The sequence below is a fragment of the Penicillium griseofulvum genome (assembly GCF_001561935.1).
Source record: "Penicillium griseofulvum strain PG3 chromosome Unknown contig_11, whole genome shotgun sequence".
NCBI classification, from domain to species: domain Eukaryota; kingdom Fungi; phylum Ascomycota; class Eurotiomycetes; order Eurotiales; family Aspergillaceae; genus Penicillium; species Penicillium griseofulvum.
In genome coordinates, this window is record NW_024467432.1 from 688400 (window position 1) to 709072 (window position 20673).

General features: G+C 45.9%; 4 protein-coding genes across 4 annotated transcripts; all 4 read right to left on the bottom strand.

Moving 5' to 3' along the window:
- Positions 1 to 3743: 3743 nt before the first annotated feature.
- On the bottom strand, positions 3744 to 5646 carry PGRI_087820 (serine hydrolase domain-containing protein; the record flags this gene model as incomplete). Its single annotated transcript, XM_040796496.1, has 4 exons — positions 3744 to 4563; positions 4608 to 4872; positions 4925 to 5035; positions 5091 to 5646. The coding sequence occupies 4 exons, from the start codon at positions 5644 to 5646 to the stop codon at positions 3744 to 3746; spliced, it is 1752 nt and encodes a 583-aa protein (XP_040651034.1).
- Positions 5647 to 5965: 319 nt separating this feature from the next.
- PGRI_087830 (fungal specific transcription factor domain-containing protein) lies at positions 5966 to 7972 on the bottom strand (the record flags this gene model as incomplete). The annotated part of the gene is made up of 6 exons (XM_040796497.1): positions 5966 to 6612; positions 6683 to 6960; positions 7022 to 7243; positions 7299 to 7715; positions 7767 to 7838; positions 7887 to 7972. 6 exons carry the CDS (start codon positions 7970 to 7972, stop codon positions 5966 to 5968), a joined length of 1722 nt encoding a protein of 573 aa, XP_040651035.1.
- A 1153-nt stretch (positions 7973 to 9125) lies between these two features.
- Positions 9126 to 10376, bottom strand: PGRI_087840 (ANP1/MMN9/VAN1 family protein; the record flags this gene model as incomplete). The annotated part of the gene is made up of 4 exons (XM_040796498.1): positions 9126 to 9508; positions 9567 to 9617; positions 9683 to 10293; positions 10369 to 10376. 4 exons carry the CDS (start codon positions 10374 to 10376, stop codon positions 9126 to 9128), a joined length of 1053 nt encoding a protein of 350 aa, XP_040651036.1.
- Positions 10377 to 12504: 2128 nt separating this feature from the next.
- Positions 12505 to 13749, bottom strand: PGRI_087850 (putative HLH DNA binding domain protein; the record flags this gene model as incomplete). The annotated part of the gene is made up of 2 exons (XM_040796499.1): positions 12505 to 13639; positions 13694 to 13749. The coding sequence occupies 2 exons, from the start codon at positions 13747 to 13749 to the stop codon at positions 12505 to 12507; spliced, it is 1191 nt and encodes a 396-aa protein (XP_040651037.1).
- Positions 13750 to 20673: the final 6924 nt, after the last annotated feature.

A 20673-nucleotide genomic window follows, 5' to 3' on the forward strand; every position in this document is an offset into this window, starting at 1 on the left:
ACCGAGAGCCAACCAATCTATCTGTCAGCAGATCACGTGCAGTATCTAATACTCTGGTATCCCCAGGTATTCAGGAAAGAGAAAAACCCATTCACGCTCAGTGAGCAAAAGCCTGATCAGACTCCCTGCCAGGAGGTTTCCGGTACGTATGTACTTCAGGGTATCGGATATCACCTACACCAGGAATCGCTGCACACAGAACCAGGGACACGTGACCGTGACTCCCGCGTCGACTTTGAGAAGTATACGCAGGAGTATACGGCGACTCCAGCGGTGACTCCAGGGAGTCACGCCAGGAGTAGAAAAATCGAAGGATATATAAGGACACTCGTTCATGTACTTAGTTCAGTTCTTCGTCTTCAATCATACATTGTTACTTGTGTTTACCTTTTGGACTACTGTGACTCTTTACTTGATTATAACTTGACAACACTCACGAGCAGACCAATACCCCGGTATAGATCTACTCGGCGCTCTCACTGGCATCGTTCCTCGATCTCTCAACAGGACTTAGGCTACAGTAAGGCCTTGCAGGCGATAGCTCAGTTGCGACAGATCGTTGACGTTGGACACACGAGGAGTATTAAGGCAAGTATACCCGGAACCCATCTAACCTAACTGTGACCAGTTGGCAGTGCGTAACAACTACCTCGGCTAGGGGGGGGTGTTAGGGTTCGAAGCCGAATATTGAGCTTTAAAATAACTCTCTCCGGCTTAAAGGGGACTAAACCAGCTACCCCGAAGCTATTTTTAATAGTCTCTATTTTAAAAGCTTTAATTTGTGCGAGGGGGTACACTTCGAGGAAGTCAAGTTTATCGATATAATTTATCCTAACCCGTATTTTCGATTTAACTAACCAGCTATACGCACGTTTTAATACCGCAAAATAGCTAATATCGAGAGGCTATAAAAGGTAAGAGGAGTACGGAGGTATATAGATCGGGATAATCTAATTTCTTTTACAAAGCTCGTTAAATTTTAGGGTTAAATAGCTTCTGTGACTATCGAGTACTAGAAGCCGATATCTCCCCTTTATACGTAAAGAAGTTATTAGAATAAAGAGCTTTTTAAGCTAACGAAGTCCAATTTTATTAGAAGTCTAACTATTAAGACTAACTTCAAATCGCTAATTACTAGGAAGACTATCGAACTAAGATTTAATAAAGACTTTACCTTTAAAAATCACGCACGGAGGAAGCGCCTACCCTAGAGCATTTATATACTTAATTACTATTACCTACTCGCGATTTCTAGGTTATAAAAGTAAGCGCCGACTATAGTATTCACTCCTTATAATAACCCTCGTAGTTGCCGTTAATCCTATTATAAAGCTAGTCTTATTAAAGTTATAAATATTATTAGGGTCGATTCTATATTAAACGATTATCTTTTGAATAAGATTAAACTACTCTCCGATGATTTTTAGGTCTCTACATTTCGCACATTTATAATTATAGCGTCTTAAGAAGCGGGAGGAGAGGATAGGGTATCGTTTTACAAAGTTTATAACCCAGTTTTCGCCGACTGAAAGAACTAGGGTGGTTCCGCGCTTTTCGAGGAGAAGATTCGCTATTTCACAAACAGTAGAGGGTCGAGGAGCAGATCCACGGGAATCCATAGAGAGTATCCATTTTTGAAGAGACTCCTCCTCTATTTCAGAGAGTTTATGTGAGTTAGCGCGAGAAATCGCGCGTTCTTATACGCCACTAAGGCGGCGACGAAGAGTCGAACGCGGCACGTCAAAAAGTACGCGCAGCAAGGGTAATATTACTGAATTCTTGATTTTTAAAAGCCTGAATAGCTAATAAGATCCTACCCTCTTGCTCCGTTGATTTTCGGGGGTTTTGAGAGCGAATTGGTGGCATAGTGGGTGGTTGAATTAACTAAGTGCTAACTAATGGACGCGTTTTCGGGTGGGGTGGCCACTCGCTTGTGAAATACGTTATGTACTTTGAGTACTTGGGTATATGATATATCTAAAAAAAGAAAATGGAAGTTCTAAGGAAACCTTGCAAGGTTCAATGTTAGCATGGGGTTAGATAAGAAGATAAGTAATCACTAAACACAGGGCTAAAAGATGTTCGCAAATATATCCCTAAAGGAAGACCCGACTTATATGTTTTTACTGACTAATTATGTTCTTTAAGCAGAAACAAAGTACACGCTAAAACGGCGTCCAGCACACGTCCTCGTATTCACCACAGCCTCCGCGTTATGCTCCGAAAATCTGCTGACTTGATGAGGACATCGGATTCTCCTTGTCCTGGGACTCTATCGTACAGAGCATGGAATGGCAAAACAAGAGGATCTCCAGTGATGCTTTGTTGTGTGATGGTTATTTCCTGTGCACAATATGGCTGCTGGGTAGCAGGAACCTGGGGGAACAGAGCGGGCATATTGGGGGAGCGGGCATATTGGGGGCTTCGCGGAGGGAGGCGATATAGGCGCGAGTGAGAGGCACCGGCGCTCCAACTGGAGCGAATTGCCATACAATTCTAACATCAACGTTTGATTCGACAAACCACTTTGCTGCATCGGCGCGGAGTGGAGTCAAACTTTCAGATAATCCCGTCTCAATAACCAGAGTCGGCCGTCCTATCGCATCGACTGGCATTGCACAGCGAGAGGGCGGAACAAATGCATTATCAGGCTGCTTGCCTTTCGCGGCGGTCGGCTTGTACGTCGTATTTCCAACCCCTTTTGCATCGGCCCAGTCCAGACCCACCTAGAAAGAGCATCACAGAAAACATGAGTCTCGTGGTGACTGATTATTGTCTTATTGTCGGAATGACTCTTATCAGACCACTTGTGTCCTACCATTGGAATCGGTAATTGATACCGTCGAAGCAATTCCGATATTCATCAAGGTGCTTGATAGTTGTTTTTAAAAGGCCATGAACAAGAAGCCATTGATTTGTACTTTCTTGCTTTCCAAGAGAAACAAGGATCTCATTTGCAGTGGCGCTGAGAAGCTTCATAGAGTTAAAACCCCGAACAATGTGGTTATCAGATAGAGCGGATGGAAGATATAGATCGGTAGGTAGAATGGACGGAAGAGGTTGATGGGCAGCAACAACACTGTTGGACAGTCTGGTGGAATCAATTGCGCCACCGCCCAGGCTGATGGGAGTGTAAATAGAAAGGCTATGTTAGAGGACTAGGCTTGACATAGGGGATGGCAAGAAGAAGCCCACAAAGGATGACAAGCTATGTTAGGACGTTAATGAGAGGATGAAGGTTCAGAGACGAGTTGGAAAGTTACCTCTGATCTTTGGAATGCTTGGTTCATCATGTTGTTGAGTTGTTTCCCTTATGGGAATCTTTTGCGGGTTCAAGATTGTCTAGGAAGCTGTGCGTCACTTATAGTTAAATTGCTCGAAGGCTTTTTGATCTGGTAGCAGGTCGAACAAGTTGATATTTTATTCAGTTTGAATATTAGTGGGATGGCCTCATGGTGATGCAATGACCAAGTAACCTGGGCAGTATGATAATACTAAGTATAGGACGACTATGAGGAATATCTGAGAAGACCACCGAGAAGACCACTAAGAAGACCACTAAGAAGACCACTAAGAAGACCACTGAAAACCCCTCACAGGGCTGTATGAGCGGTCCACTATCTCGGTAACGGCGTGGTAGATGCATATATATATGGACGAAGAATATGGGTTAAGGAGGATATTGACACTCGGATTCAGACATATTTACCCAATTAATGGTTCCACAGACGTTCTCTCTGACACTATTTCCTTCCCAGCTCTACCCGCAATGCCGGAATCTCAACACCAACAGCCCGACCACTCCGATCCAAAGAAAAGACAAACTCATCCAGACCACGACCCCCATACTGGAATCTATCAACATCTAACCAGGAGACACAAGTCGGAGTCCCATTATCCGCCAACTCAGCCATATCCTGAAAGACCGCTCTAAAAGCCATTCTAGAACCAGACCCAGTCCGTTCAATCAGTTGTGTAGGATACAACCTAATACTCAGATCCGCAGGCTTCGTACCCAAAATCCCAGCAAGTATTGCACGGAAGTCAGTCCCATTACTGACAAACTCCCGAATATACAAACTAGGTAGACTGTCGTATTCAACCGTGATAGATGAATTGATCTCAGATGCCTTGTATACACCACCGAAATTCTGGGCTGCCTGCTTGATAGCTGTTTTCATCAATGCGCCTAGCACGACATCACCGATGAGATCTGCGTGCGCGTTGAGATCTGCCGGGGTTTCGTTGTCGGCTGAGAGGATGACAAAGCCGACGCCGAAGTCTGGTACCAGGCCGAGGTAAGAGCTGTAGAGGCTCTGGTCGTTGCCTTCGTTGCTGAGGACGGTGTAGATGTCTACCATCGAGGTGTTGGGGTATGAGCCGGCGCTGTATATAACCCATGGGGATCCGATGGAGTTGGCTGGGTTTGAAGTGTGGGAGACTGGCTTGAACCAGCGATTTGTTTGGGGTTTGGTGAGGAGGGTTGATTTCAGGATTGCTTGACCGGCTTTTGCAAGATCTTTGGTGCTGGAGAAAATGGACTTTGATCTGGGGTGGATGCCACTGTTAGATTGGTGAGTGGATTCTGTGGGAGAGTATAGACTTACGCTTGGTCTTCTTTGTGGCGTGCTAACCAACCGCTGGCTTCTTTGCTCACGGGAATAATTCCTGCGGTGCTTTTGTCTGGTGCGAAGATTGAGGTTTCTGTCAAGCCTAGGACGCTAAAGATGTCGTGTTGTAGGACTTTGTTGAATGGTTTTCCTGCGCGTTTCTCAACTATGTACCCTAGAACTTGGAATGCCATGTTGGAATAGCTGGGGGTTGTCCCAGATAGAGCCACGCGAGTTCGGTTGGCCAGGTATCGGATGAAATCTATGAAGAGATTAGTATACAGAGATAACAGGCACGAACTGGGATTTCATACCGCTACTATCGCACTCGGAGCTATCATCACAGCAAGGCATGTGGATATCCTGACGTGGAGGTAGTCCCGCCTCAGTAGAACTTGTTTGCAAAGCCACATCCTTCGAGCAATCTGTTTATGAATTAGGTGTGATACCAACCATATTCATGTTCGGTGTCCAACTTACAATCCCTCGAAATGCCAGACATATGACTCGCAAGTTGACCAACAGTAACATCATCCCATCTCACATGCCCAATCACGTCTTGTTCTCTGGTGCTATCAGACAGCTCAGGGAGGTACTTGGTAACAGGGTCATCAAAGATCTGGTCCCCGTCTCGCGTGAGAAGCAGACTCCACACAGTGAAGACCTCCGTGAGACCACCAATTCGATAAATGCTGTCTTTGTCAGCAGCATGAGATCCTACTGAAGAGTGGTCCAATGTAGGAGCTGTGTGATGATATTGCCAGAAGAAGGGTTCGTCTTCGGCATTCCCGCTATCGGACGAGAACAAGGCGATGCTAAAGGTGGTGTTTGGCGATACATCCCCATGAACACCAGTGCTTTTTGCGACTAGTGTGTCAAACTCATGTGTGAGCTTTTGCAGAGCACCTCCAATAGTCTTGTCCTTTGTGTCGATGGAGAATGGAGGGAACGCAGGGCCTAAGAGTGGACATGGGGTGAAAGAGAGGGCCGAGGAGTAGAGCAAGAACAATGCCGAAGCGTGAGAGATTGTGATCATTTTGAAAGAATCACAATTGACTTGAATATGGATTTGTATTTGGTATTCTTGCTTCCTTATATCTCTTTTGTATCCAAGATCGGGTCGGTGATGCTGAATACAGCTCTTGGGGGATTTTTATAGATCGGCTCGGCGATAGCACAGGCATTGAATCATCGCAATTTAGAAAATCCCAGCCCTGCTGCCTACTGGGGGCCTTTTCTCACATCATCTTTTGGCATCTGCTTGATGAATTCAATTTTGACAATCTTCTACCTGGATGGTATGGATACGAAGAGTAGATCTAGGAGTTATCCTCATAAAATGAAAGATTTCATAATCATACCCAGTCATGCATAATCTGTTCAAACGAAGATTCAGAGAGGAAATCATTGGGGATTTGCAAGCCCCCGGCCGATGGAAATGAATTCCCAAGAGAGACATCAAAATTCTCACCAGTCTCCGCAGCCCCCATAAACCCATCAAAGTGTGTCGGTTCCAAGCATGACGTGTGTTGAAATTCTTCAAAGCTCTCCTCAATGTGAGTGTCATCTTCCTGTCTACCAGTTCCCCCGAGCCAATTTTGGATTCGAACTATACGGTTCTTGAAGTCGAAGAAAGCATCTCGAGCGCCATTCATATCTACATCAGAAGTAGACAACGCCCCAACTCTCGATCCCAATTTTGACAGGGTATCTAGGAAGGCGGCTGTTTGACCTGGCTTGGAGGTTGCCATGGTGTGTCGGTAGGCAACTAGCAGGGCAAATGCTATCTGTACCCATTGCGTATTGTTGAATCCGACTTCCTCTTTGGAGGGAAGTTTAATGTACAGAGTGAGGATCGAATTGGCTGAGATAAACGCTGAGAACGACATTTCCTCCCTCCAGGAGTTGGGGTCAAAGGGTGAGTGGGACTCTTGGTTGGTGATGTTGAGAGCTAATTGGTATAGGCTAAGACATGTCGCGTGGTATTGCATAGAAAGAAGAACTTTTACAGCTGTAAGTTAGTGCCAAATCTCTTTTATGAAAGTGAGCCTGGGTGTTATTTTTGGACTTACAGCTTTCGCTAAGGTTGAACGGTAGATGACGGTAGAATGCCTCCAGGTCTGACTTCAAATTGGTGATATAGAGCTCTGATCCCGATCCAGGAGTTTCCAACTCAAATTCATGCCTTGCAGATAGTTGGTCGACCTTTTCTGAGATAAATTGGAGCTCTATCACATAACTGATATATTTGTCATGGGGATACTCCTTGGCTTCTTGGAGAGATTTGCAACACTCTTCCTGGTACGGGAAACGCAGAATGGTCGATTTCTTTTGCACAAGTATCGCAATTCTGAATCAAGATAAGTATCAGCCAACTTCCAATACTCGACAAACATGGCACATGAACTCACGAAGACGCTAAATAGTACCAGCCCAGGACAGCCCTATGCTCGTCGCTTCCCCAAGAAGGCCGATTAAATGGCTGATTTTGCAGATTATATTGAAGCCCAAAGCGCAACTCTGTCTTCCACGACCGCGTCTGCGGGGGACGGTCTAACCGCAGATCTATCATGAGGCTTACAGCCAGTTGAATGAATTGAGTATAACGGTGTGGCCGTGAGTGATAATGCGACCTGCCATATATTGTCAGATGCGATCATATCAGAGTATTGATAGGTCGGTATTTACCATGCGAGAAACACCAACAGTCCTTGCAGCAACTCAAAGGAGATTGCCCCACCGATGACCATGCGTGATGCGACGACTTTCTTGACTTCGTCCCCCAACGCCCGTTGCAGTGACATGTTTTCGAATGAAGCTGAGGCAAGGATAGCTAAGCATAGGAACGGCTTTTCCTGGCGGAGCTCCTTGATAGATACATCAGGGGGCACAACCACAAATGGGAAGTGTGGGGTCATTTTGGTCTTGAATGTGTTTAGATATCTTTCGGCGGTCTCTATGTCAAGGAAATCTCGGCTGATGATGTCTTCAAGCACAGCGTCACCGTCTGCTAATGATGCGCTGCGCGTTCTCGTGTCATTTTCTTCTAGGCCAGCACGGCTGGCCTTCAGTTCATTGATCTTTGACTCAAGAGCCGCGATCTTACTGGGCGATGAGTTAGATGATAAACCATATCACCCAAGAAGGTCTTCTCACCGATCCTTTTGGAAGCCGTTAAATCGACGACCTTTTTGACGATATTGACATTCTTTTCCCAAACGGCAGCACCTGCATAGTTTAGCTAAGCTCTTTCTTTCACAGGTTCGGGATTCCTACCGATTACACGGGGCGATATCGGTGTCCCGGACACATCGCACCTTTGAATCTGCGCAACTCTGACAGGTTTTCGATACTGGAGGCATTTTGGTGAAGCGGAACTGGGGCCGATTATAGTGGTGATCTTGTAGATCCCATGCTGGAGTAACAAAGCTCGGGCCAAATGTCGATGTCGATGTTGTAAAGAGAAGACGGCAGTATTAGGCGGATAGACGCTCAAAAGTGGTTTTAGTGCTATTTCATCTCCAAGCGATTCTCAATTTTGGCCATGGGAAAAAAAGACTGGGATTACGTGGGCCTTTTAGGATGTTTTTGGCCCCATTTCTTGGAAAGAGCTTATTGGTTTTGCTTAAAAATCAGAACCCTTTTGTTCCTGAGAATTAGTTTAAATAGAAGAGAAATAAGAAGATGTTAAGAATAAGTTAGTTTGCGTCACCCCTATCCTTAAGCCTTCAGTTAAACTACATATACGATTTGGCCTTTTTGCAGGAATAAAATCGTGCAATTAATTATATACATGAAACCTGACAGGCCAGTGAAGCACGGATATCTGCCTTACTTCTGCAAGAGATCTGGACTCATCACACAGTATCTATCTGGATCTCAACTGGGTAGGCCCTGATATCCTACCTCCCATCTAAAAAAAAACAAAGTCAAGGACGCCAGCTCAGCATATGGGGAAAACGAGGGAAAAAAAAGATGAAATATAGAGAAAATTTGGAGGTGACCTGCGTAGCAGAATCAGAATCAAATTTGGGAACAAGAAAACGACACATGACAGTAGACGGTCCGGTTCTCGGTCCTTGATGTAGGTTTGCGTAATGATTGAGATTGACTCGAGTGTACATGGATATACACACATCCTAGGATGTATGTCCCCAACACAAATTCGGTATATCAAGGCGTAGAGAACCGGAGAACTTTATAGACCTGCGACCCGCCAAACGACATTTTCCCCCGTAGCGCCAAGGTAACAAATACACACACTCCCTAGAACGCGGCAAGATACTGTATTAGGGAAGTCATTAGGCTTTCCGTCGCGAAACATCCATCCAAAAGAAAAGGAAAATGAAAAGGGGTCAAGTGAGAAGTGAAATCCGCCATGGTTATGAGCTTCCAATGGTAATGATCGGGAAGGCGACACACAGGCGGCAATGGAGAATGGTGGATGATCGAGGACGAAGGGATCAAAGATCAACTTGATCCTAAGCGAGATTTCTGGCGGAATGCAGGCGGAAATTAGAACGCTTTACGGTCTCCAAGGTTACCGGGCTTCTCGTCGGTATCAATGTGCCAGACCACGTAGTTGGGCAGTCCGACCACCTGGTAGCCAGCTCGCTTGGCCATACGGGCGAAACCTTCAGTCTCGGCTTGGTTCTCGAAGGCGTATGCGGGGAAGTTAATGCCGGAGCGGTGCACGTCAGCCTTGACGAGGATGTTGACACCACCGATTCCGTCAAGCTCCACCTCATCGTCCTTGTTGTTTCGCCAGTCGCCCATGCTGACCAGGTAGGTGCGGCCAGTGTCGTACTCTTTGTATCCTTCGGCGAGAACAGTGTCGGTAGGTAGAGATGCGCGCAGGCGGCGGCCTTTGTCGGATTCGATCCATGAGTTGTAATCAACTAAGAGTGAAGATGTCAGCAATCTGCATAGTACACAGGATGACATTGGTATACATACAGCGACCCTCGATATCGTGGCCATCCTGGTTGTAACGGTGGAACCAAATGTCTAAAAGAAATCACAGTCAGCCAGTTGTTCAACCTCCAATTCAGATTCCGAACAAAATCACATACTTGGCACGAGGATATCCTTGTCGTGAGCCATGAAGTCCTCCAGGATACGCTCGGGGCAGTCGGTAATATCCACATCCCGCCAGTACACCCAGGAGTGATCCGCCTTCAGAGCCGAGTAGAGAAGGTAATTCCGGGCACGGGCAATAGCCTTGCGTCGTGGACCCTGTGCGGCGAACGAGTGTCGCTCTTCCACACTCATCTCAACATCGGCACCGAAATCCTTCTGGATAACGGTCGCACTGCGGAAGCGGACTTTCTCCTCGGCATGGTTCTGGATGCGATCGAGTTCGGAGGCGAGGTTTGCGAGGGTGTCGTCTTTGCAGTCACCGACGAGGAAGGCCAGATCGATCAATTCGTGTGGGTAGGACAGTTTGTAAAGGAGATCGAAGTATTTGGCCAAGTAAGGAGCGGCGTCACGAAGAGGAGTGAGGATGAGTACGCGTTCGCGGTTCAAAGCGGCCTTGGAGGTAGATTTGATCGGGTTCAGGTCGAGATCGACGATGGAGGTGGAGTTGACTTCGTAAGGTTCGTGGCGGTTGAAGAGGACGGGGGTCTGGGCGTGGGCACTCCATTCGACCATCTCGTTGATGGACATCTCCATGGGTGATTTGCTAGAACCATAGCAGTAGAAGCTGGCGCCAGTCGAGTCAGTATTAACCCCCAATAGGTTATGTATTCCGGCTCACCTTTGCATTTCTGATGCAGACCTGCTTACACCACGCCACATGAGGATGAGTAGGCCCGTTAAGGCTATGGACACCAGGAAGCGAGTCCGTGTTAATAAAACGATCATTGCCCTCCATGGCGGCAATCTGGCCTTGGCCGATTTCCAATTAACACCCCCCTTTGGCAACAACATGATGAAAGATGAGGTGTAGAAATTCAGGGGCGCTCCCGATTCGTAATCCCCCTGTGGCGAAGAAAAGGAGGATCGAGAATAAGTTGAGGTGTTGATAGGGAGAAAATAGGATCGGGAACGGGGGAAATGCGATTGATTGCCAAGAACGGCTAATATCGAGTAAGACGACTACATTTCTTCAAAGATGAGCATAAATTTCTAAGTAAATGTAGTTTATTAATTTGTTTAATAAGTCTATCTTACTGTCTATTCTATTATACTGAATCAGAATATACATATCAAGTTATTCAATCCCAACAGTTCCCCTTAAACACATCCGCGCCGAGACCGTTTTCCTTAATTTTTATTTATAGCCTATTGATCGCCTAGAATCCTGTGAGCTAACTTAGGGGCTAATTTATAGTAGTTCATCATCTTTTGTCGACACACATGTGTTGTACATTTTACTCCGTACTCTCCAGAGCTGTCATCCCCAGGGCTGTACTCCCCCAGACATTTTGCAGGGATCGCGTGTGCACACCTGACACGCTGTACTTTGGCCTTATTTTGTTTTTTCTCGACCCGAGTAATTAGAGATATTTCCCCTTTTTTTTTTTTCTTCTTTGTTTGTTTTGCTGCTAAGATTCCATTTCAAATCAAATAAGAAATACAAAAAAAAAAGTATTTGAAAACATTGAATGACAGTGAGGATAAAATCTCGAAGTTTTAAAGTGAGACACGGCCGAAAACCATATATATATACAACATAGTACAGAATAGAGAGTGCATGCACCTCAATTCCTACATTTGAAACAACCAGTATAATTTTGAACTACTATTCTCATTTGAAAAACAAATCAGTTCGACCTCCTATCTTCCAAATCCCCAAACTCCCAATTGCCTAGGAGAACACTTGTCCGTTTCAAAAAGTCTAGACTCGTCTCCACCAGCTGACACCTAATACAACATTTGGTCGCTGATTCGTCGAAAAGAAGAAATCTTTATGGTGTTACTTGGAACATTGTTTGCATTCTTATGTCGTAGGCCCAGTGTCCAAGAATGTATAAGAAATGACTGTATGTTTGAACCTAAAAGGGGAAGTATCCAAATACATAAAATTATGTGTTCAGCTCTATACTATCACATGGGAATTCAGTGTCCTCACAATTCCTGTGGTAAAGCTTGGTGTAAAAAACATGATACATCGTATATCGCTCATTTCAATCTAGCGTCTTGAATGAGCTAGGCAACAATATAAACCACGGACTATACATAATGAGCAAGGGATTGGGGTATATATAGTTTCTAAAATATGAGCACAGAATCCATCACTTGCTAAAAGGCTACAGTATGTTTATATTGTAAATGAATACATCGGAGTCCGCTTCTCAAAGCCAACTCGCGTTAGCTCTAGGAAGGCATACCAATATAGCCGGTATCCTAATGTATACAAGCATATCCAGTATGCGCTACATGCCCAACCACCGTAATCTACAGAGTACAGAAAATAATGATTTTCATCGAAGATGATCCATTGAGTCGTAGCTATTGACATAGAAAAGAAAGACGCAAGTGACAAAGGAAATAAGAAATAAAAGCCAAAATATATCCACCCGAACAATATATCCACACTCTAAACGCCAAAGAACAAAAGACAAAAAGAAAAAAAAAAGCCACCAGATCTGTCCAAGAAAAAAGACGAAAAGGAAATTCGAGCCAAAGTCAACAAAGGAAAAGATTCGAGCAAATTGGGATTTTTCTCGTTCATCCCTGAGATTAAACAAAATATTGTTACACAATGCAGGCGCTAAATGCACATGGGGCGGGAAGACGGACGGACTAAGCCACACTACCCCGAGAGTAAGGGAGATCATTGCTGCAAGGGATTGATGTGGATGCAGCACAGACGAAAAAGGTAGAGTCATGATATCATCAGGGAACAGTGTTCAATATTGGGCGTGCATCATCAATCTCCACTGCGGCCTTATGGAGACGCAATATGAGAGGGGCGGCGAGACGGCGCCGGGAATGAAAAAGACGAAGAGTGGGAAGGAGGGAAGGCTGGAGAAGAAGGACCAGTCATGGGTGGGGTTGGAGTGAGATAGGAACTGCTGAAGGATTGCGAGGTGGAGCTGGGCATGGAGTCGTGGAAGGTAGCATAAGAAGACTCGGAAGGCATGCTTGCAGCAATCTCATCGCAGAGAACCCGCATACCAGGTAGACCGTTCTTCTTTTGGCGTTTGTGTTCGGGGAACTCTAGCAAAGGGCCGGGGCTGGTGCTCTCGGACTTGGGGGAACGGAACATCTGCTCGTAGGACTTGAGCTGGAACTCAAGGGCACGGTTACGATCAGCGAGCATCTCGTTCTCGGCCTTGGTGGCTTTGAGCTGTTGCTGGGCAGTTTGGTTCTGTTGCTGCAGGGAGCTAACTAGCTGCTGCAGCTGCATGCAGCGGACCTGAGGCTGCAGCTTCTCTGAGAGCTGCGGTGTGACCTGTTCCTGGCGGATAAGGTGGACAATAATGGCAAGCATGAAGTCGACTAGGTAGATGGCTCCTTGCACGATGTGTTCCTTTGATTGAGTAAGGCTCTTGGAAGGATTCCAGCCTGCACGCTCGAGGAAGAAATCGTGAATACGGCTGTCTAATTGGCGGTGCAGCTCGCTGAGATTGCTTCGGCGGTTGCCCTCAGCGATGCGGTGCTTCTCACGCTGGTCATCTTCGGCAGATTGGGAGCTGCTCTTGCGCTTACGACCGCAAAGCTGCTGCAGAGGGGCCTTGCGGTTAAGGTTCTGAGGGGCCACCAAAGCCATAATCTCGTTTGGCGAGAGATCATTGGGCCAATCGACCGAGCTAGACTTTTGGACAACACTGGACTCTTGCCAGGAACTTTCGGCAGAGTTGGCCGGTGAGGGAGGTGTGATGATGTGCTCGGAAGCCGCCCAAGACGACTTGAATTGGAAAGTGTCCTGGGGCCCTGGGGTGGTAGGGACGAGAGCATCCTTCACGTTGAATGGGCTGAAAGGACCGCGGGGTGGTAGAGGCAAAATCTGAGGAAGAGGAGGAAGTCGACGCTCCTCGCCCACATCAGAGGTAGCCATACTGGTGCTAGAGTTGAAAGAACTTGAATACATGTTAGGATATGAAGCCTGATGTCAGGACAACGAGGTAACTCACGGCAGAGAGCAAGAGCGAGGGATATCGTCAGTCATGGAACCGATTTCTTCATACATTGTAGTTGGTCGTTGGGAAATCCGTGATATGTGCAGTGGCGAGTGTGTCGAAGTTCAAAGTATCCTGAAACGATATGTACTGAGATATCACGATCAATGGGTGTTCTTTGTAAATTCGGCTGATGAGTCGTAGATTGAAGGCGAGAAGAGTGCAGATAAAATCAAAGTGGTATGTGCACAGCAGGAATAGACAAAGGGGCAGAGCTATAGACAGGACAAGGAAGATGAAGCAAAAATATACACGAGGCGAGTGTATACAATGGATGAGATAGTGAATGGAAAGGGATACGATGCGGGTTGGGGTGCATGTTTATATGTAGATTGGGGGGAGTACTTTGTTCACGATTCCCAGATCTCAGGGCCTGCCGGACCCAGGCGAAAGGAACCATTCACGGCCAGGACCCATCCTCGACAGACATGAAGTGCGGAATCGGATGTCATACAGACAGAGTGTGCATTTTTGCCCCACAGCTTCATAACGACGGGGAAGCAAGACGGGCATCCCGGGTGGGTGCTCTGGACCACTTGCTAGTGCCCGCTTGGGCCCGGGAAGAAGCGCCGGAGAAGAAAAAATAATTATATTCGGTATCACAGATGTATATGTCACATCATGCACGGACCGAACCTCACATATGTACCAACCTGTTGGATCAACGAATGAGATGAATAGGATGAAGCCCGAGAGAAAGGTTGATGATGATCCAGGACCTCTAATTTGTCACCGAGCTGCTGGGTGTCGCGATCGACACGGGGAAGATTTTAGTTTTCTAGAGCACTATGGCCCTTGCATCAATAGTTGTCCCAATTAATGATGATGGAGGTACTCTATCAAAACCTCCGGAAAACTTATACGGATTGTGGAGGGGGACCGTTCGTGAAAAGTCGTAAAAGGGGGGGAAGGAGAAATACTGAAACGTAACTAAGATTTTCATGCATATTCTACAGCATCCATGTGCATCGGCGGCTATGTCCGTATTCATCATCAGATCCCCGAGATCTCGATAGTGGCGAAGCGTTTACTGTAACACAATCTTAGAATGCAGCTCAATATCCTGCATGGATAGTCAGGAGAAACTTCTATGATCGTGCTATACTATCAAGGGGCTACCCATAAGCCAGCTAATGCGCCTCGAGACGCTTATGGCAAATCTAGACTTCCCCTGAGGTAAAATAGAATCAAGCAAGGACTACGGGAGTGTCATCCTGATACATGCGAGGAGGTATTAAAGAATAAGAGTAGTATGGAGTCGGAAATAATTGGTCTACGAGTAAGAGACTATAAGCGCCATTGACGGCCTCAGCGTTAGGATTGACCGGGGGTATTATCAAAATGGAAAAGGTCGCCAGGTGAGCGAATCACCAGGATTATGCGGAACGAGGAAACCAGTGAGTTGGGAAACCCAAAGACCAGGGTAGAGTTTCCTGTCAGGCAGCGAATCATTATGACAGGGATTATTTGGAATCCGAGAATTGACAAGTCAGAAATAATTATATCTTAAGTTTATTGATTTATTTCCTCTATGGAGTAGCCAAGCCCTAAAAACCCTAACGATGGACACGTTCCCCTAGTGGAGATGGGCCTCAGGTTAATTTCAATTCTTTTTTCTCTTTTACTTAATGTCAAAATATCAAATAATGTACCCCGTATATCATATACATGATATAGGTACTCCGTACTACTTATCCCTAGTTCTTTCCCGCGTGTCGAAGAAACCATGGTGGGTGTGGGAATAGAGCTGTCATATTCTCCTTTCCCGTCTCACTCAACAGTCAATCAGCTTTCCTCATGGCGACTCCATCTAGTCCACTAGTCCCCACGTTCTGGTCGTTCGTGTTCACAATCCCTATTATTTCATTTATCATTCAGGGATTACAATGACGAAAACCCACATGTATTACACACTTGACGTTCTATGCATTCTACGCAAATTTCACCCACAGCTGAACTCGTTGCAGATTTCAATCTGAAACTCATTTCCCTCTAACTTCCATATGCAATCGATCGGTGGCTCTAAGTTTTCGAAATCGATCTACAATGACTCGAGGGGTCAAACCGTAGTATATGAGTTTCCTAGACCCATCTGGACCCTAGTGATCTTCATTGTCCTTTTGGTCTCCTCCCTGCTTACCAGTTTAAGTGACGTGCAGGGTCTCTCCGGATCTTCTATCCATTTTATTTTATTTTTTTTACCAAAATTAGAGATTGAACTCTCATCCCGGTCGCTGGGATTCCGAAGTTCTCCCTCTATCTGGGTGTATACGTGTAATCTGGTACTTTGGAGATACCTAGATTTTAATACTAATCCCTAAGTGTTAATGATCTGATACTTTCGTCCCTTCCATATTACACAGCATAAGCTCGGGGGATCCCCCCGTGCGGCTCATGTGTAACAAGCCGTATACGGAGTACAATTCCACCCATTTTCAGGTTTCCAAGATGTCATCACAAAGCTTGGAATACGGACTGTTCTCTCGGTACCAATGACCATCTAGGTAGTTCCGCTGCCTTGCCAAATCAATTCCCAATAGTTCACCTTTCCCGTGCCGCCTCTTGACCTGTCAGGTTTCAGCTGTCAGTGACAGGGTATAATTAGAGAAATCTTATATAGATTAAATGGGTCTAAATCTGAATCACTTGACTACTCCATAGATTATTTGAGATGTTCAAAGTCAACTGAAATACTGAATCTTTGCCAAGCGCTCAAAAGAGTCAATTCATGCACGATGCAGATTTTCTCTCCTGTTTATTTTACGATGCAGCATGCTGACCAGGATCAGGGGACTTGCTACACCACGGGTCCATGTAGTTCATGGTGCAGACTCGCCTTGGTACGTGATTTTCGATCAGTTTCCTCAAGCGCGAATTGACCTCTCTCGTGTTCTGGGGAAGAGCTTTTTTTTCAAGATCTTCGATTATTTTTTTTGTCATATTTCCTGTGTCCACTTTGAATCGCCCCCTCAATTTCCATCCAATGCACTACTATGCGCGTTATCTCCTCACTGGAGCATCTAGAATTTCCCACTCGTTCTAAGTTAAGTGGCAAGCATGAAAATGCAGGCTCGTGTCAGACTGATCCCCGACGGAAGGGGCTGTATACTTTTGGTCTATTCGATAGAAGGCTAATAACACCAATTACTTGGCACTATAAGGGTCCACGGGTACTATCTCCGCCGACGAGCGTTGGTAGACAATAATTGTCCCCATACATGACATCATCAAATATAGAAGACGGTATTATCAGCAAGGGCAGATGATCATCATCGTTAGGCAAACAGCTATATGGACCTCAAAGTCCTAACTATCCACTTCGTACAAAGTACAAATTAATCTCGTGTGCAAGGTTCACTCCTTATTACCCGAATAGGTAGCAGGCATCTGCCGTTCAGAAGTACGAAAGGAAAAAGATACCAAAATCACCAAAAGTCCAGAGTCCTCAAATCCCGCACCCCGGGAACGAGCACGCAGCAACTCTCTACCTGGGAATTATTCCCCGACTGGTGCAGTGGCCACCGGCTCCTGCAAGGACAATTCCTATACAAATTAGCAGGCGCCCGCGGTGCATAGTACATACTTCGTACGTGTGTTGTAGAGACTATTCCTGTAACTCAAATTCGCCGCATCTGAGAGGTCACACTCCAGGGACTTCTCCGAGGTGCATAGTGTATGCATGCATACACATACAGCAGCTATTACATATGCTCCCCCGTGGAGTTCGCGATCGAAGCAACATAGGTACCGTGTGGAGCACGTACAAAATAGTCGGCTTTCGTTCTCGTTCTAGGGACCGTCTAGATCTAGTTCCTACATAATGCATTGCGGCATGGATTGGCAATACAGTGCGCTCAGGGCCTCCACCATTTCCCATTACCTGGACCGCTGGTTGCCTCCAATGCAAGGCGGATGTATGCTCTGGTGGGACAGGCCTGAAGATATGCGTGTTTATTCAGGTACCCTTGTTTTCTTTTTTCTGGTTTCGGAGGGCATGCATCATATTCGTGCAAGAGTGACAAAGATATAGAGGCGGAGTTCCGTGTGCGATATACCCTTTGCCACCTTGAGATATTACACTACATGTTATGGTCTCTACGGAGTACTCCGTCTCCAATGCCAGCTCATCTCTTTGACCCCTATCCATTATTTTTTTTTCTTATGTGGGGATCCTGGGCTTCTCCGTGGGTAAGAGGACAAAATCATCTACCCAATACAATCCATGGTTTCTTCCGTTTCGGAGAGAGAAAGAGGTCAATGTCCACTCTCAGTGCCGCTAGACCCTACGAAGAGTTTATCTTGCAGTTCCCACAGTTCCCCGCTCACGTCGAGGTGGGTTGCGGCACTAAAACAGTCACCCAAAGTACGATTTACGGAGTACAATATACAACTTACAAAGGACAAAGTTGATGGCGTCAAGAGCTCTAGCCAATCGGATAACGATCTGTGCAGTTCAGCTCGCAAGCATGGCAGATCTTATCAAAGTATATTTTGCCATTGCAGATCCAAGACTTTGACACTGAGAGATCAGAATGTTGGCAAACACGTCTCAGAGGTTTCAAATAAGGAACTCTAAACTCAGAGAACCAATATGAACAAAATGAAAACCTCACTATGAACGGATCACCGTAGGTACTTTCTGCCCCCCTTCCCTCAACGAGCCATTATATTTCTCTTCTAATTTCTACATATAGATAATAATGTCTCTATGATATGAGTTGTGGATTTCAGCCCTGCAGGCACGGTCTGGAGCCCATGTATGTCGACACATGCGGCAATTTTGAGATGCAAGCATACGTCCAACACCCCTCACAGTCGTCAGCACTAAGCTACTGTATACGACGGCATATACGCCAGAGTGTCTGTTCGCCGATTTATACGATCAACAGTTCGTCCCTCAAGATAAGATTCCGGCGACCATAAACTAATGCACAATGTTCTTCAGATCGTAACGATCGCCCATTCCCCTCTTCCCAGCCACCGGGATACCACTCTGCATATTTACGGAGTAGTTTCAATGAACTTATTGCTAAAACAATTATTCGGTAGGCATGGTAGTCCGTACCATAAAACAACATCTCAATATATCTACTTTTTGTGACAATATCTACGGAGTGCGGAAGTGAGTGAATTGCATATATATACACTAACCATCATGATTGGCCAACCTATCTATCAAACCCCTCAACATCCCTTGAACATGTTCTCTCCGGATAAGGAACCATGCAGTCACTCGTTTTTTTTCATGTTCGTTAACCGTTTAAGCTGCAATCCTGATCCTTTCGCCCTTGCGGGATTGATCTTCGAATCGGATTGACGGACACGGCCCAAGTGGATTCGACTTATCGACTTTTTCCAACAAGGTTGGGGCTCTGACGACTCCATTTTTCCCCCTCTTTTGGGGGGTTTTATGCGAGTCAGAGGATGATGAGACGCACATGGTAGCTTAGCGGAGTCCGTCCTCCATAAGCGACGCTATATTGTACTATCATCATATCCCTCGCATCCTGCACACAATGTCTTATCTTTTGACACATACATAATAACAGATCGACCTACCTACTTGGGAGTTATACTTGCTTGGCCTATGTAGAGTACTATATTCATATTCCACACTATGTAAATCACTGATTTTCTCTTCCGAATTAATCCACAGTCGGGGACCAACAACCCCACGCCTCAGCCCACAAATCCCGACAGAGGAAACCAACAGCCATCCACAGGGCAAGTGAACCCGGAGACGACTGCCCTGTTTCTTAGCCTCTTGCCATTCCCCTCTAGCGCTTCTGTCCTATCTATTTCCTCTATGTTTCTTGTTTCTTAATGACCCATCCCACTACTGAAACTAGCAACTAGTCTGGCCAAGAAAAGTACAACGCACACACTCCACCCACATAGATGTGTTCTACCGATATTCAGTATCTAGCGTCTAGCGCTTAGTTTCGTACCCACCAAGATTTGTGGCATTGTCTTCGTGAGTCTGGCCAGGTATGGCGTCAGATTGAGTGGATAGTAGTAGATATGTATCTAGGCGATTTAGGTATACGTCGTATTCGGTTCAGGAATTCTATTGTAGGGTGTGGATGAGTAGAGTGCTCAACTTTGCACCTGGGCAGTACGGGATTTGGACAGAAGGCTAGATTCATCCATATTTGCGGGGAATTGACTTTGCGATCTGGTAGAAGTTAATCTACAACTAGGTACTCCATAGATTGGGGTTAAATATGGCATGTGGGATGGTATCATGCGTGGATATATATCTGGTTGGAAACAGCCAAAGCTAGAAACGGTTTAACATCATAGGCTTTGGTGGATCACGCCAAATCGACAGGTTCATAGACGTGTCTGAACTATACGGACGAGCGGCAGCTAAGTGTGCAAAGACGTGTCCGTGTAAGCCGAGCCTCAACGGAGGGGGCCAGGCTTTTGACTAGTCCAATGTTATGGAATGGAACTACATGTACGGAGTACGCTTCTCCAGAACAGACAACAAGGGTAAAAATGAATACAATTACAATCATTAGCTCGCACGCAACTAGAATAAAAGGCAATATTACGGCATCAAAAAAAACTCAAGGAATGTTTACACAAGAAGTACAACAAGAACCGAGATCCAACCCACCGGCCCGAAGCAGCCTCCCCTCTCGGTTTATCAACAGGGAACGAGCAGGTTACAAAGTGCAACCGAATGCATTAGAACGCGATGAGCGAACCTTGGAACATAGCAAGACAACACAAAGGATAAGAAAAACTCCTTCCTAGTGAAACGATGGGGACGCGTCTCCCGAGGTCAGAATCCATATTGCGAATTTTCTCCACGAAAGACCGAATTATTATCGTAACAACTGCAATGAGGAACGAATATTGAGATCGTTGCTTGGTAGACTTTTATACAAAATCCCCAAGGTCATTTGAATCCTCCACTAATCCACCCC